The sequence below is a fragment of the Bubalus bubalis genome, chromosome 3 (genome assembly GCF_019923935.1).
Source record: "Bubalus bubalis isolate 160015118507 breed Murrah chromosome 3, NDDB_SH_1, whole genome shotgun sequence".
NCBI lineage: Eukaryota > Metazoa > Chordata > Mammalia > Artiodactyla > Bovidae > Bubalus > Bubalus bubalis.
The window spans coordinates 119494033-119509480 of NC_059159.1; the positions used below are offsets into that span (position 1 = coordinate 119494033).

The 15448-nt window shown below is 46.1% G+C and overlaps 1 protein-coding gene across 6 annotated transcripts in view; it reads right to left on the minus strand.

Annotated features, from left to right (window-relative positions):
- Window positions 1-7941, minus strand: part of TLE1 (TLE family member 1, transcriptional corepressor) — a 92386-nt gene extending 84445 nt beyond the window's left edge. For 4 of the 6 annotated variants that reach the window (XM_025281649.3, XM_006071622.4, XM_025281648.3 and 1 more), the window contains exons 1-4: window positions 7802-7941; window positions 6921-7021; window positions 5415-5478; window positions 5257-5301 (exon numbers count right to left, since the gene is read on the minus strand). In XM_025281649.3, the coding sequence (XP_025137434.1) occupies window positions 5257-5301; window positions 5415-5478; window positions 6921-7021; window positions 7802-7825 (234 nt within the window). In that variant the 5' untranslated portion in view covers window positions 7826-7941. Of the gene's footprint in view, window positions 1-1295; window positions 1359-1571; window positions 1666-5256; window positions 5302-5414; window positions 5479-6920; window positions 7022-7801 lie in introns of those variants that run through there. The other 2 variants (XM_044939982.2, XM_044939983.2) reach the window with 2 other exon arrangements.
- Between the last annotated feature and the right edge of the window lie 7507 nt (window positions 7942-15448).

Consider the following 15448-nt stretch of genomic DNA (forward strand, 5'->3'; position numbering starts at 1 on the left):
TAGTGAAACTACCACACAAGATACTTATTTAAATATTTGCTAAAGGAACAGATTTTCCTTTCTGTGTTTCTTAATAAACACTGTTTGAAGGGACCTCTGAAGCCTCCAGACAGATTCTCCTCAGCTGACATATACACGGAGCTGGGTTCGAAGTCCGGTGGAGGATGCTCCTTGCTCTGGAGGAGTGAGTCCCCTCTGCAGGGCAGAGCTCTACGTCAGAGTCTGTCTAGTCTCATCACCCTCTTCTCAGAGCAGGAAACCAGGGTCCAGGCAACTTGTTAATGACCCACCCCATCACTAACAGGGTCCCTAATAAGTGACTTCAGTCAGCTCTATCTTACACCAAGATAGATCCCACAAATCACTGGGACATTCCACCTTGCCCTGTCCTCTGGAGATGCAGAGCAAAGAGGAGGGGAGGGCGGCTCTCTGACCCCACATGTGCCTCCCTGGCCTCACCTCACCCTATTCCCAACCCTGTTAGATTCTGCCCCTACATAAAATGCTGGCATTTTGTTCCTCACGGGTTTTTTGGCTTTGATTTCAAGCTTTAAAAATATTTAAAAAGCTTGATGGTTGGATGGCATCATCGACTCAAGGGGCATGAGTCTGAGCAAACTCCGAGAGACAGTAAAGGACAGGGAAGCCTGGCGTGCAGCTGTCCATAGGGCTGCAAAGAGTGGGACACAACTGAGCGACTGAACAACAATTAGGCTTTCTGATACCTCCCTTAAACTCTGTGCCCGAGGCAAATGCCTTACTCACCTACCCTAGTCATGGCCCTGGAAAGAAACCCACAACGAGCCCAGCTATGGAAGGGGTCAGGAGGGTGCTGTGTAAGGAGCAAAGGATAAAAACAAACAAAAAAAAACACAAAGGCTAATCTTGCACCTCGGAATCTAGGTTCTACACACAGGGAGCTTTATCTCTTAACTCCTACTTGTAAAGGACAGGCCTGGCTAATGAAATGAAGTGAGGGACCACTCCAACCTTGATGACAGCTGTCTTCTTTGTATTACGAGATGGAGGTTTAACTCCAAGTGCCTATACTCCAGCTGATCAGTTCCATTCGGAGATGCTGACTTAGGAAAAAAAAAAGATCTCAAAATGAGAAGCTGTAGACTGAAAACCCACATGGTTTAAAAGCAGGAAGAAAGGTAAAGCATACAGACAAAATAATAAGGGTCACATCTAAGGAATTAACCCACGAGTGAACCCCTAACAGTTCCACCACAACACTTTTAAAACACTACTGAAGAACATTTCTTTCTAGAGAGGAACTTTAAAGCACTTACCAAAACTGTGAAAGCAGTTTTAACTCCAAAATTTATATGGTCTGAGACACTGTGCTTGCTGAATTATCACACAGAGTTTTGAAATGTTCAGCTCTCATCTTTTTTTTTCCTTCCTTCTCCTCTCCTTCCCCACCCCACAATCAGGACTGCAGAAAACCTTCCTACTAGTCCTTTCATTTATTTTTAAATTCTTCCACCACCCTGGAGAGCCCTAAGCACTGTCTGCTCTTTAAAAGAATACAGGCACAGAGAGGCAAAGTAATCAATCAAACTCACTGCATTGCTGGGTTTCAACTAGGAATCCTGATAACGCGTTTCATGGTTTTTTTTGGTTCTTAGGCCTATTTTAACCTGTGGACAGTGTTGCTCAGTTAGTTACAACTTTCTACTTGCCCACAGCTGTGGCCTCCACCCACCAGTCAGTACTGCTGATTTTCCTAATTTCTACAATATGCGCCTTGCCCCAAGCTGTCTTGCAAATTGTGAAATTGGTCAAAACAGATAAAGATCAAACATAGGCACGCAGCAGAGTAGATATAGGTCGCTAAACACAGGCTCAAGTGTGATTCCACTACTGGCCTCATCCTCCAAAGGCAGCGGGGTTGGAGGAGACAGGGAAGAAGCACTGAATGGGGAACCAGGTGACCCAAACTCAAGTTTCAGTAGATTCTTGGCCCTGACAAGTTGCAGACTCTGAGCATTTGGCCCCACATTACAAGGCAGAGCACAACACCTACCCAATCTAACACCTACCCTATTTTCTTCAGAGGACAAGGCCAATTTGCTTTTGAAAACTAAGTGCTGTACAAATTCATGCCACTAATGACAACTTATGGCATGGCTTTATCAGTGTGCTGAACAGGTACACAAGTGGGATAAATAAGCCCTAAGTAAGGATTTACAGTGCATGTTGTTCCCCAAAATATAAATGAAACAATACCATGCCACATGACAGGAAAAAAAAAAAACTTTATCAAGCTGCCAAACACACTAGGCACAGTCCTATCCTCAAAAACAGCTAGACTCACGTTAACCTATTTTTTCATGTACCCGAACACTGGTGGTATCAGAATTGCTCCAGCTTTCATGAAAAGTCCCCACCTTCCTGTATAGAGATATCTAGAGTTTACATGACCTACCTGAAAACAGACAGACAGGTGGGAAGCTATAAAAAGCACAAAGGAAAAAAATTTTGTCTTCATGCTACAATTAGAGATTTAAATATCCACAACCACCCTGATTTCATTGACTTTTTGGTAACTGGCCACAGATGGCAGCAGAGAAAGTAAGGGGAAGGCTTATCAGGAAGTGTTGCCACACGGACTGCGGGCACCAAACCAGCTAAGGAAACCACAATTATGCCATTCTTGATCTGGATGTACTTCCACTTTCAAACTTCCAGACGCAAAAGGTGGTGGTGAGATTTGACACTGAAATCTCTCAAACTCACCCCTCAACAAAGCCACTGAAAGGTGGGGAGGAGAGCGGTCGTCACGCTGGAGACAAATCTTAACAACATTAAAGGACTCTCCATGGAAAGTTTCCCCATCACTGCTTTTTTTTTTTCCAGTAACAAAGATGTTGTCAGAAATGACAATTTTTTGTGTCCCCTGATGATGCCTTGCTAGCATTTGGTTATAAGCCATAAAGCAGGACTAATTTCAGCCTGTCAGGAGTCTTGCTAATGCCCAGTCTCCCCCTAGAGAGAATTCCTGTCAAATCTAATGAGAGCTCCAAAGGCCCTCTCTACAATATAATGAGCACTTAGGCCATGCTGGTGATCAGGCGGCAAAAAGCATCAATTTGAGCCTGGCTACACCCTGGGGGCCAGACGTCACCAGTTTTAATAAGAATTATGATTACTAGCTGCACCAAATGCCTCCTCAGAACTTATTATTAATGTGTGACATTCAGAAGGATGTTTTTCAAATGTAAGGCCACTTTAAACTGAATTACAGCACAGCTTTGCGTACTACTCCAGTTAAGGGTCTATCAGCATTTACAATACAAACCAAATTTCAGGGAGCTTAATATCCTACTATGGAGAACACAACATCTCTCAGCTTTTCACATTTTTCAAATTACTGAGCCAATTATACACAGCATATTATTAACGCACACTGGCTCATGAACAGACAATATATACCCACAAATGCCCAATGGAGTCCAGAAACTCATTAGAAAACTATTTTCACACCATGGGGTTCCTGATCCTCCTTCTCCCTTCTTCCTTTTGATAGAGGTCCTCCACCAAGTAACCTACAGGAACCCAGGAGAATTTCACACCTCCTGTAGCTCCCCCAATAAATCCAGCACCAATACACATCACACAGAGGTGGCGTTCCCCTGTACGGAGTCAGTGAGGTTATTACATCCTTTGAGTTTATGAGTTTAAGAGAAAGCTCAATCTCCTCCTTACCCTTCCAGAAAATTTGTTGGGGGAAAAAAATGTGCCTTTAGGGTAACTTTAAAAAAACAAAGTGGCACATTAGAATCCTCCACCAAGTTTATTTCCATAATTCATATAAATGACCATATATCTCTTAGTATAATTACTATCAACAAGTTACAATTGCCTCAATCAGGCACTGGCCCCTTTAAGCACAGAGAAACAAAGACACAAACCCAGCAGAAATTAGGCTACCAACTTTGCAAATCGGAACAGAACTGGCATTTTTAAAGGCCCATTACACTGCTAATGAAAAGCCTTGAACTTAACTATCTCCTTCCAAACACATATCTGAGAACAGATCTAAGGTACACGATGATAACATAACATTATGAAATCTATGATGAATTAAAAATCAAAGAGTGCAGAGTTACAAAAGCAGAATTCAACTCTGAAATACACTTGCTTAATGAAAGTCTTTGAATATAAGGAAGATCTGAAGGCTGAACTAATCAATTTCTCCACTGTGCCCCAGCCGGTCAGCCATGCTCTTTAATTTAATGAAACAAGGGTTTGAGATGAAATAGCACATATACATCAAGTAAGAATTGTATTGTTGCACTTTGAAATGTGTCCAACTGTGCAACTTCATCTGATGATAATTTTTTAAGAGGCAATCGATTTCTAAAAGACTTATTGTACCAGAGTCTTGATGAAAAAGTGAATGTCAGCATATCTCCAGAATACTTACACCCTGCCATTAATGCTTTCTTTGGCAGACAATGACTACTCAATCGAGGGTCCTTTGGGCTGAGCAATCATTTAGCTTTTCTTCTCTTATGAGGTCCTTAGTGCCTTGTTCCAGCTCAATACTCTTTTTATACACCATTATAGCAGCCATAAGTGTGAATTTTATGGGAACTTGCAAACTCATAGTCATAGCTTGAGCTTTCCAGTCACTAATCTTTTCATGCTTTTAAAACCACTAGGACTGAAGCAACTCCCAACATACGCTGTGGTCATATAAGGATGCTTTTTTCACCTCCAAACCTGTATCAACTGAGACATTTTTTAAAAAGTTGTTTGCTAATATGCCACTAATCCTGAGTGTCGCTTTATGTAGCCCCCAAAACTCCATAGTTTGTCTTATACCTTGTTTAACCTGAGTAAAGAAACTCCTGAATACCCATCTTTCCCCCAAAGGGCCACACTTCTTTCCAAATCAGCACAAAAACGTTAGCTATTCTGAACTTCAGAACTTGACAGGATATCCCGGTCTTCCAAGAGGAGAATAAATGTATCCAGGCAGTAAAGTCAAGTCAAAGCCTCAATTCCAATCTGCCTATGAACAGGCTAGTTTACACTTCCAAAGCACCTCCCACCTAGGAACTTAAACATTCTATAACTGTCAAGAACCAGCTCTTGCTCCAGAACACTGCCCCCCAATTCCCAGAAAGGGAAACCACGGCTGAAACATGGCATGCAGATACCTCCCACTACAGAGGACAAAGCCAGCACTATAGAATCATGACTTTATTTCTCATTTCAACTTGAGACTTCATTCAAGCTTACCTGTTTATGCATTTCTATGTTTAATCCATATGACATTTCATAATACTGTAAAAAGAAAAAAGAACCAAGTATGTCATTAACTCATGTTCTGTAATGCCGAGAACACATATTTGTTACTATTACATGAAAAGGGAAAAAACCTAATCTTTGATACCTACCATCACATAGTGCCTCTGCATTTCTGTCTTTTCACTTGCCAGTTTCTCACATTCCAATTTAAGGCTACGAAAACAAAACAGGCAACTTAATGTAAACATTATGTCACTTGTTTTAACATCTGCCTCACATATTTGCACTTCAAGTAAAAACATAGACCAATTTGGAAAAGCCATAAACTATCTAGGTAAACACCCAAAAGCTTTGTCCTTGCATTAAATGGGGAAAAGGAATAAGAGGAATAGTGCAAGGTATCCACTTAAAAACTAAGCTTTTCCTTCTTCATGCATACCTGCTCTGATGCCAAGACCAAAAGATCTGTCAAAACCTCTGATCTACTCAGAAGACTGATTTCTCCTCATGGTCATCTGTTCACTCCTACTTGCTTCACTGCATCAAAGTTTGCTTCCCTGGACTTAACCAAAATCTGGCCTTTGTATATATAACCTTTGGTCTCAGGCATAGGCTGTGTCACCTCTGCCAACTCAGTCTCTTGGTTTGAAAACTGTACCTGTAAAGTTACTTCTACAACTGTTGGTCCCTTTTAATACCTTTGTTTTTTAATTCCCTGCCAAAATATGTCATATAGCTTTGGCAATTAAAGTGGGCTGAAGTCCTCCCTTCCTGGCAAACACGGTGTGGACAGGGATGTTTCAAGCTCTAGAGACTATTATCTTCAAGTAGACAAAAGGTCAATAATCAGAAAGCCTCTGACAAAAATAAGAAAGTTCACACCCAAGCAGCTGTGTGCTTTCTCTGGGGCATGATAAAAACAAAACCTGTCATTACAGTTATTTCTTAGCTCTAATCAGCTAAGATTTCATAGAAACGGGAAGAAACTAACATTTCTAGAAAATTTACTATGGACTGGGTGCTTTACAAATAGCTTTCTGTTATAAATTTTCTGAAGCAGCTTTCATTAGATGAAGAGACTAAAGGTGAAATGACTACAAATGTGACTCCAATCCCGTGCCCTACCCAAACCAACCCAGAATGAAGCCAAAGCAGGTGAGCTGTTCCCTAAACACATCCACAGCCCCCCACTAAGGATGGGCACAGCTAAAAGAATCTACCCTCCCATAATGGACTTTGCTTCAAAGAACCCATTCTAGTATGGCAAACAGCGATTTCAACACTGGCTTTGCCTCTCTGAACCTGCACTCCTGAGCTGGGGCATCGACTGAACCAAGCTCAGCCTGTTGCAAAATAAATAAATGAAGTGCAAATATTGACAGTTCTCATGCAACTCCTAAATACACGAAAAAAGGCTCCTTGGAACAGCAGCAAACGGGCAAAGGGGAAACAATGGGAGGAGGAGGAGACAAGAGAAGAGGCGGCCCGGGAAGAGCAGGGGAAAGGGGTAACGTGAATGACAGGTCTTAACTGTGACTCCACGCGCCACCGCCTGGACGCAAGTACTAAGTACAGCTGCCGCCGCCACCAGGATGGGCGACCCGGGGCACAGCGCTGCCCGGGCGACCACTCACCGGGCGCGGCGCGACACGCACCTGTGATACTGCGCCTGCAGGAACTGAAATTCCTCTTTAATCCGGTCCAGGGACTCCGGGATAGTGAACTTGAAGGGCTGGCCTGCAGCCTGGTGCGGCGTCTAAGGGCGACCAACGAGGGGGACCAAGCGACGGGGATGCGGGCGGTTGGATAAAGCAGTCGGAGTATCAAAGAGTGGGTGGGACATAAACGAAAAATAAAGTTAGAAGTGGCACCAAACGGAGTCCCGAACTCCAATTTGCGCTTCACTTGGGGAGAGGGAAGGTGGACCTTCCCAGATCCGAAGCTCCTCAAATGACGCTCGCAGCCTCTTCCAGCCTCCAGGGCGGGACGCGGTAAGTGCGCCTGGGTCACCTGGTTGAAGGGACAAGGGTTCCAGGCGGCGGCCGTGGAGGACCTGGCCAGATTGTCGTCGACGACGCCTCCTCCTCCCTCAGGGGGCGATAATGACCCCGGGGACCAGAGGAGAAAACTCCCTGATGTTCCCCGTTCCCAGAGTCGCCGGGGCCACCTCCAGGCGCGCCGGAACCGGGGCCTCATTGACATGTAAATAGGCGAGACGAGAAACAAAGCGGGGGGCGCACTACCCGCCTGGGGAACGGAGAGGATGCGGCGGCGGGAGAAACCCCAGTCTCCCTAAGCGCCCCGCCCGCCCAGTCTAGACGTCAAGTAGGAGGGAGCCTAGAGCAAAGGGGGAGAATTCAGAGTTTCAGCCCCCTTCCCACACAGGAGGAGGGCCCGGGACCTCCCAAGTCTTGTACCCTTGGAGGCCAGGGGGCTCGGTCAGATTGTAGCAGCCACCCATTTCCTCACCGCACAGAAAGAACAACTACCACTCCGCCACCCCCCTGCCCCCCACTCCGCCACCACCGCGCCTCACCGGGTGCCGGCTCTGCGGGAACATCGCTCTGGAGGAGGCCGCGGCTCTGTTCCCGGGCAACTCAATTCTCCGCTCAATTTCCAACTTTAATCCCGCCGAGGAAAATTAAGCCGGGAAGCCAGGCAGAAGCGGACAGCGCGCTGGCCACGCACGCAGGCGCGCTCGGCGGGACGCACAGGCCACTCTGCTCCCGCCCGTGCGGACTCCCGCGCTCAGGGCCACATCACAGGGCACTCCGGGCCCGGCCGCACCAAGAACCTGCGGGACGCCGCTGGTGCTCGTGGGGAGGACGCGGGGGCTGCGCTTCCACCCGCGGGTCTCGGCCGCCCGGGCTGAGAGATGACGAGCCCGGTGACTCGATGCTCCCCGCGGCGATCCGCGTGCGCCGCAGCGGTCCCGGGCAACAAATCCAGGGGAGGACTGTTCTCCTTTGCTCTTCTCCCGGCCCGCCTCTTCTTCGGGTATTCCCCGAGGCGCCCGCCGGCGAGGTGCAGGTGGCGCGGCGCCCGCGGCTAACCCCACACAAACAAACCTGACTGTGTTCAGGGGTGACCCCCTCGGGCCCAGGCACCGCTCACGACCGGGAGCTCACAGGCTCCCGTGAGGCGGCGGGGTGCGAGGTCCCGGTCGCAGCGGAGGCTCCCCGCCCGGCGCTCCGCAGCTTTAACCCGAGACGAGGAGCGCGGGATGACGACGAGGCGGGGAAAGTGCGGAGGGCGCGCCGGGAGGCGGCTTGGCACGCCCAGTGCAGCCGGCTCTGGGTGTTCTCCGAGGTTGCACAAACCCTCCTGGGCCGACGAGTCTACTCCGCCGAGGGCAATCCCGCAGCCGCCCGCTGCTCCTCCAGACCTGGGCGCATCCGGGCGCCGCGGCCCGCGCGCACTCGTCCTGCACCGCCGGCCAGACCTCTCCGGACCCTTTCTTAGAGCCTCTCCGTCGATCCTCTTTCTTTCCTTCTCTTCGTCTGCCTCTCCTCACAGGGCGCTCCAGCCCGCTCCAAAGTTCTCTCACGACCCGGAGAAAGACATCCAAGAGACGGTGAGGAAAAGCCCAAGAGTGCGCTCCGCCGCTCGGCCTCCCTCCCGGGCCGGCAAACTCCGCGGGCAAGTCCGGAGCAGTCGCGGAGGCGGTTAAGTTGCCGAGGGCAGGCGGAGGTCCCGGTTGGTGGCGCGGTTCCCGCCCGGTCCTGCGAAGGCGGGAGTGGCGCAGTCGGCTGCCTCGGGGACGCAGGACACAGGGTACCCGCCGCCGCCGCCGCCGCTCCTGCAGCCGCCGCTCCAGCCGCTGCCGCCGCCCGCGCCTCTCGCGCCGGTTACATTAACACGCGGTTTCACACTCCGGAGCTAACCAGCGCCGGCCCCGCCCAGCACCGCGCGGGCGGGGGGCGCGAGCGCGGAGCCGGCGGGGGACGTGAGTCTGTCTGGTGGAGGGGGGTGGGGGAAGGCCCTCGTCAACCAATCGCTTACGGCGCGCCCAACGTGGGGTGCTGACGAGAAGCCTCCCCAGAGCCTATGGCAGCGCGGCACCGGACAGGCCGTCTCACCCGGTCCCCCTCTCCTCTCCCACCCCACTTGCTTCCATCTCCGCCGTCTCCCCCGTCTCCCCTCCCATCCACCCCCACCACTCCTCCGCCAGTCGCGTCCTCCCGGGCTCGGTGAGGAACTGTTCCTGGAGGAGCCGCGGGATGCCGAAACCAGCCAATGGGAAGCAGCGAGACGCGGAGATTGGCACGGTGGATGGGAAGGTCGGTAGGAAGGAGAGCGGCGGGGCCGGGCTGTCAATCAAAGTAACGTGGGGCCGGCTAGGGAGCGCGCGGGAGCGCGCGAGCAGGAGGGACACGCGAGCGTGCAGCCTCGGAAGCCGGGGGTTCGAGTTTGCAGAAATCCTGCCACTTGTTCACTTTTCCCTTTAATGAAAATCCTCAGATCTCAGTGAAAGTAACCCGGAGACTAACCGCGTAGTTTCTTAAGAGGGAGAGTGGGTGCTTTTTGGTAGTTCAAGCCAAAGGTGTCTTTCGGAGGCCCCTGTTCGATGCTACTCTAGAAAGTGAGGTCATATTCAAAATTTCTGTGAGGATTGTTTTCCCTTGAGCTGTCTTTACGCAGATGCCCGAGGAGTGGACTGTGCACTTCATGGAAACTGCATAAATAGGCAACTCATTGGCTGCGTAGATACACTAGCGGCTTAGGACTAGGCTTCTAATGCCCACGCCCCCTTTTGCACTCAAGGTGGTAGGAATTGGTTTTTATTGGAGTATTTCACAAACCACCTTGCAAAAAGATCGACCTGAGTTGGGGCGGGAGGGATACCCGAGGAGCTGTCAGGGTAAGGCTGGCGCATCTCGATCAAGGATGAGATGTTTTGCCCGCCGCGCGAAATCTCGGGTCCTTCTCTTTTAAAGTCCCGATTTCGCTGTACTGGGTAGAAGAGGGCTACTGAGAGTTCCAGGGGCCTCTCAGGAACACGACCACGAGTCGGTTTCCAATTTCTAGAAACAAAGGGAGACAATGGGATAAACAGCATTGAGACCTGAAAAACCTGTCCTGCCCACCTCACCCCCATAGTTCGGGTGGTACCCCCCGCCCCCTTTAGCTATGTAAGGAGCTAAATGGGAAGCTTTGTGGAAAAGACGTCGAAAAAAATTCTTATGAGCTGGAACTTGACTTGAAAAGGATTTTAAGATTTTAAATAAACGGAGCATACTGCGTAAATCTCCAGTTTTTGTCAGTTTTTCTAAAATACATCCCACAGAAAACCTTCACTATTGCTGCTTTTATACGTTAAAGAGCAGTTCAGTTGAGCTATTTCCACATGATTGGTAAGTGAATAATGCTGTTTTAGCCAAATAGGGGTGAATTCTTCCATGAGAAAGACACATCTTTGACAAGCATTCATCTAATGTTGGAATATACTTAAGTTTTCGGTGTTAATGGCCCCCATGTTCCCATTATTTTACTTTCAAGAGAATTATGGAAAGGCATTTATTTAAACAGAAATACAATTTATTCGAAGATTTGCTTTTACAGAGATCTTTTCTTTGAAATATTAAAAGAATCATTTTAGATAATACGTTTCACTGGTGGAGTTCTTAAATATGTATGATATTGATTTGTCTATAATTGGATCAATCCCAAATATCAATTATAAATGAAAAATTAAAGGAGCGATTTTAGCCAGTCTGTACAACGCCATAGTAATTCTCAAACAAGTTCAGAATTGTGGCTCATTAAGTGGGGTTAAAGGAGTGGGTTCTATTATTCATTTCTGCTGACATTGGAAATGAATAGCAAGGAAGCACTGCCCCTTTTCTTGGTTATATTTAGTGATGAGAGCAGTCTTGCTACAGGAGTTTTTGAATCATACAACCATGGGTTGGCAACCTGTTAGTTGTTGAGTCCCTCAGTCGTGTCTGAGTCTTGCAACCCTATGAACTGCAGCACACCAGGTTTCCCTGTCCTTCACTGTCTCCCAGAGTTTGCTTAAACTCATGTCCATTGAGTCTTTCTTTCTGGAGCTGTTTCTCCACTCTTCCCCAGTGACATACTGGACACCTACTGACCTGGGGGGCTCATCTTCCAGTGTCATATCTTTTTGCTTTTTCATACTGTTTGTGGGATTCTTGAGGCAAACATACTGAAGTAGTTTGCCATTCCCTTCCCCAGGGGACTACATTTTGTCAGAACTCTCCACCATGACCTTTCTTTCGTGGCCCTGCACGGCTTGGTTCATAGCTTCCTTGAGTTGGGATTGGCAACCTATGTGCCTTGAAATCACATAGTATTGGGTCACCTATACCAGTCTATGGTTGCTTCATCCCGTAATCAGCTCCAGGGTTGTGTAGAAAGTGCTTAGATTCCACAAATATGCCTCTGCATGTGGGGACAACTAGGGCAACTAAGACTTCTCCATGGCTTTACCCAAACTTGACTTTGATTTACTGGCACATGCTAGTAGTTTAAGACTTCTCCGGTGGCTCAGACAGTAAAACGTCTGCCTACAATGTGGGAGGCCAGGTTCCATCCCTGGATTGGGAAGATCCCCTGGAGAAGGAAATGGCAACCCACTCCAGTACTCTTGCCTGGAAAATCCCATGGACAGAGGATCCTAGTAGGCTACAGTCCATGGGGTCACAAAGAGTCAGACATGACTGAGCAATTTCACTTTCAGAGAAGTTAAAACAGGAGTAAAAATGTTGCTACTTCTCACCCTTCCTCATCCCCTTCAAAATGTCTTCTAACACATTTTTGTTCGTTTTGATTTTAATATGTATTTGTTTTGGCTGTGTCGGGTCTTAGCTGCAGTACGCAGGATCTTTAGTTGCAGCATGTGGGCTCTAGACCAAGGGTGGAACCTGGGCCCCTTGTACTGGGAGCCCAGAGTCTTACCCCTGGACCACTGTGGAAATCCCTAACACATTGTCAGTCAGTAAGTCAGTCAGTTCAGCCACTCTATCGTGTCTGACTCTGCGACCCCACGGACTGCAGCATGCCAGGCCAACGTTCTCTAATATAACTGTTCACAGTGAACATGTCTACTCAACCATATTTCCTAGTCTGCCAAAGGGGAAAATTAGAAATTTTCTTTTATTTGATTTGCTTATTTAAATTTTTTATTTTGTATTGGGGTATAGCTGATTAACAATGTTGTGACAGTTTCAGGTGAACAGCAAGAAATTCTCTTTTAACTCGTGCTTCTTTACCAGTAGAGTTTGATACACCAGGCCTTCTGATTTCCTTCTGATGTAGTATTTGGCGAAAAGAAAGAATACTGATTTGAAAATTGAAAGGCCTTCAATTGTGTGCATAAAGATGGTTGGTTTTCGATGGCTTCTTTCTCTTACAGCACATCCTCCTTGAGAGAGGAGGCTGGGCCCCCTTTCAAGGTCATTTTTCCTATGTGATTGTCATGCTGTAATAATTATACTACAAAACTCTCATCAAACTGCATTACAAATGATGGTGTTTAAACAATCAAGTAGCTTTAATCTTATGTTTTAAATAAATAATATATGTGCAGATTGCCTACAGCCTATTTAAAGGAAAATAGTTCTACTCACGAAATCTGTAATTTTGGTCTTCTGTTTAAAGTCTGTTAACCATAATCTTCTTTACCTTTAACATATTCATATGTTGATGATGTTTTTACATGAAATATTAAGTACTCTGCTTCCATAGGAAATTGTCTCTGAAAAAAATTCCCTCTTTATCCTCGGCAAGAAAACAAAAAGATTGCTCTTTATCATTGATGCATGTATGTTTCCATTCATTTGTTGCTGAGTTATCAAATTTTCAATTCACTAATAGTATAAGTGATTACAAAAACTAGGTGCTATCTGTAGTATAGGTACTAGACACAATAGGAAAAATTATGAATGCTGGTCATGGAAATTATACATCTTTTAAATCTGTCACTTTTTTATTTGAAATAAATACTAATTACACACATTTTAAAAAGATTACTTTTGTCATTTTCTCTTCCTTTCAGCTGTTATACATTTTCTCATTTGACTTTTTTTTTTTAAACTGGAAGTTTTCTTAAACCTAAGAATGTAGGGTCCAGAAGAAATCTTCCCAGCATTGCTTTATAACCTTTTTCCCTCAGCATTTTACCAAAGAAAAGAACAGGATGGGCATGGGGTTGGAAGGGAGAAAGCAGAGAAGGAAAGGGAAAAAAAAGTCGGTAGCAAATCCATGAAGCAGTAAAACCTCAAATAAAATCACATCCAAAGAATCTCTTGCGGTTTCACACAATATGGTAAAATTAGAGATTGCAGGAAACCAACTAAATTAAACTGGGAGCATTTGAAGAGAAATGAGCAGACTTTATGAAAATGACACATTGACTGACCAGTATGCTTTTTTATCAACAATTTCTTTGTTAAAACACAGATCAAAGGAACCTGCATATGTTTTCATTTTGTTCTAACTAGAAAATTACATCCAGATGTTTAATAGGCATTTGGTTGGTTTTTCAGCATTGATTAGATATGTTGGTTCTGTTTGCTTACAAGTGTAGCCGGATCATTAGCTAATGCAAAGAAATGTTTGCTGTGAGTTGCTAATTAGGGCTTTTGGAAACCCTCCATGCTCAAGAACAATTTGTACAGTGGCCAGAGAACTTGTGGGACTTGGGGAAGTTGTTTTCCCTTCTCTGTCAGGGTGGGGAGAAGCAGACAGCCCAGTCCCTAATCTCCTTTGGCCTAGGGGGATTGCGATGCTATCCCTGAGGATTGGAGTGCAAATAAATTAGGAAGAGACCACACAGACACTCCCAAACACAGAGATAAATGTGCTCTTTCTGGAACCACCACCGTGCTGTCTTTGAGGGTGGGGGGAGCGAATATCTAAAACGCTGAACATCAACATGTGGAAGATGCTCAGTGCTAATGTTATCAAATACACAGTCTTTTTAAGTATACTTTAGAGACAGATGGAAAAGCCCTTTATGATAAACGAGTGTACTTGAATTCATTACTGTAGTACTTATAATTAAAAATGTCTCCTTTGCAATTTCAGTACATTTACAGGGTACAAGAGACCAAGCTTTGGAAGGGGGAGGCTGGGGCTGCTGAAAGGAATGAGGGAGCGGAATTTGGGAGAGGAGGATGAGACTGGCAGGAAATGCAGTGTTTACTTTCAGAGCCCACCCACTTGTTTACCTTGCTAAAGCCCCAAAACTTGTCGGAGATTAGCCATTCACACGGTATTCAAATAAACTGTTTGAGAATTTGAGGCACCAGGCGGATAAACTTCTTAGCTGGCCAATCATGTTTTAAAAAACACTCGCCTGCAGAAGAACACCACCTCAGCCAGGGCGAACTTGTGTTTATTTAAGTCTGAACTTCAAGAGGTGGAGGTCCAAAATAGCCTGTGTTTATAAGTCATCCTAGAAGTGCAGATACAAATGTTCTTCTCCATCTCACAGCCCCTTCTAGGCCTGTTTACATCTCTTGCCCGTGTATGGAGCACGTGTTAATTTGTTAATGTGGCCTGGTACTAGTTGGAATAATACACACTTTTTTTTTTTTACCTTTTCAGTTTAGCATTTAGCTCAAGAGAAGCTGAAGGGTATTTCATAGACAAAAGAAAAAGTAGTTAAAGGAAGTACCTTTGACGCTCCTTCCTAGGGATTCACATAAAGGAGCAAACTTTGTTGATTTAATAATTCTCTTCAATGACCCACTTTACCATAGGCCTTGGACTTACTAGGAAAAATTAAATGGGGGCACCTTTCCTCTGCCTTTTCTTTGGGAGTATCATTTAAATAACTTTTCTTCCTGGAGCTACACAGTTTCTTTGAAGGGTTAAAGCTGAGTTCAGCTAATCTCTGATCTCTTGATGTTCCTCACTGGTTGAAGGCAGGTGAGCCCTGGGGATGAAAAATGGGCTAGATAGCGAGTGAATATTTCAAATACTTCCATGGCTTCTAGAATGCTAAGTGTAGACCTAGATGAACAAGTCAAGTGACATAATTACAGAATGTTGGAACATTTCATGAGACAACTGGCCTCTGCTCTAAAATTCGGTGTCATGAGAGGGGGAAAAAAATGGAAAGGACTATTCCATAAAAGCAAAGACACATGATGAGAATGCAATATATGAATCTATACTGGTTCCTAGTTCAAAGAACAAAAACCCATCACGTATC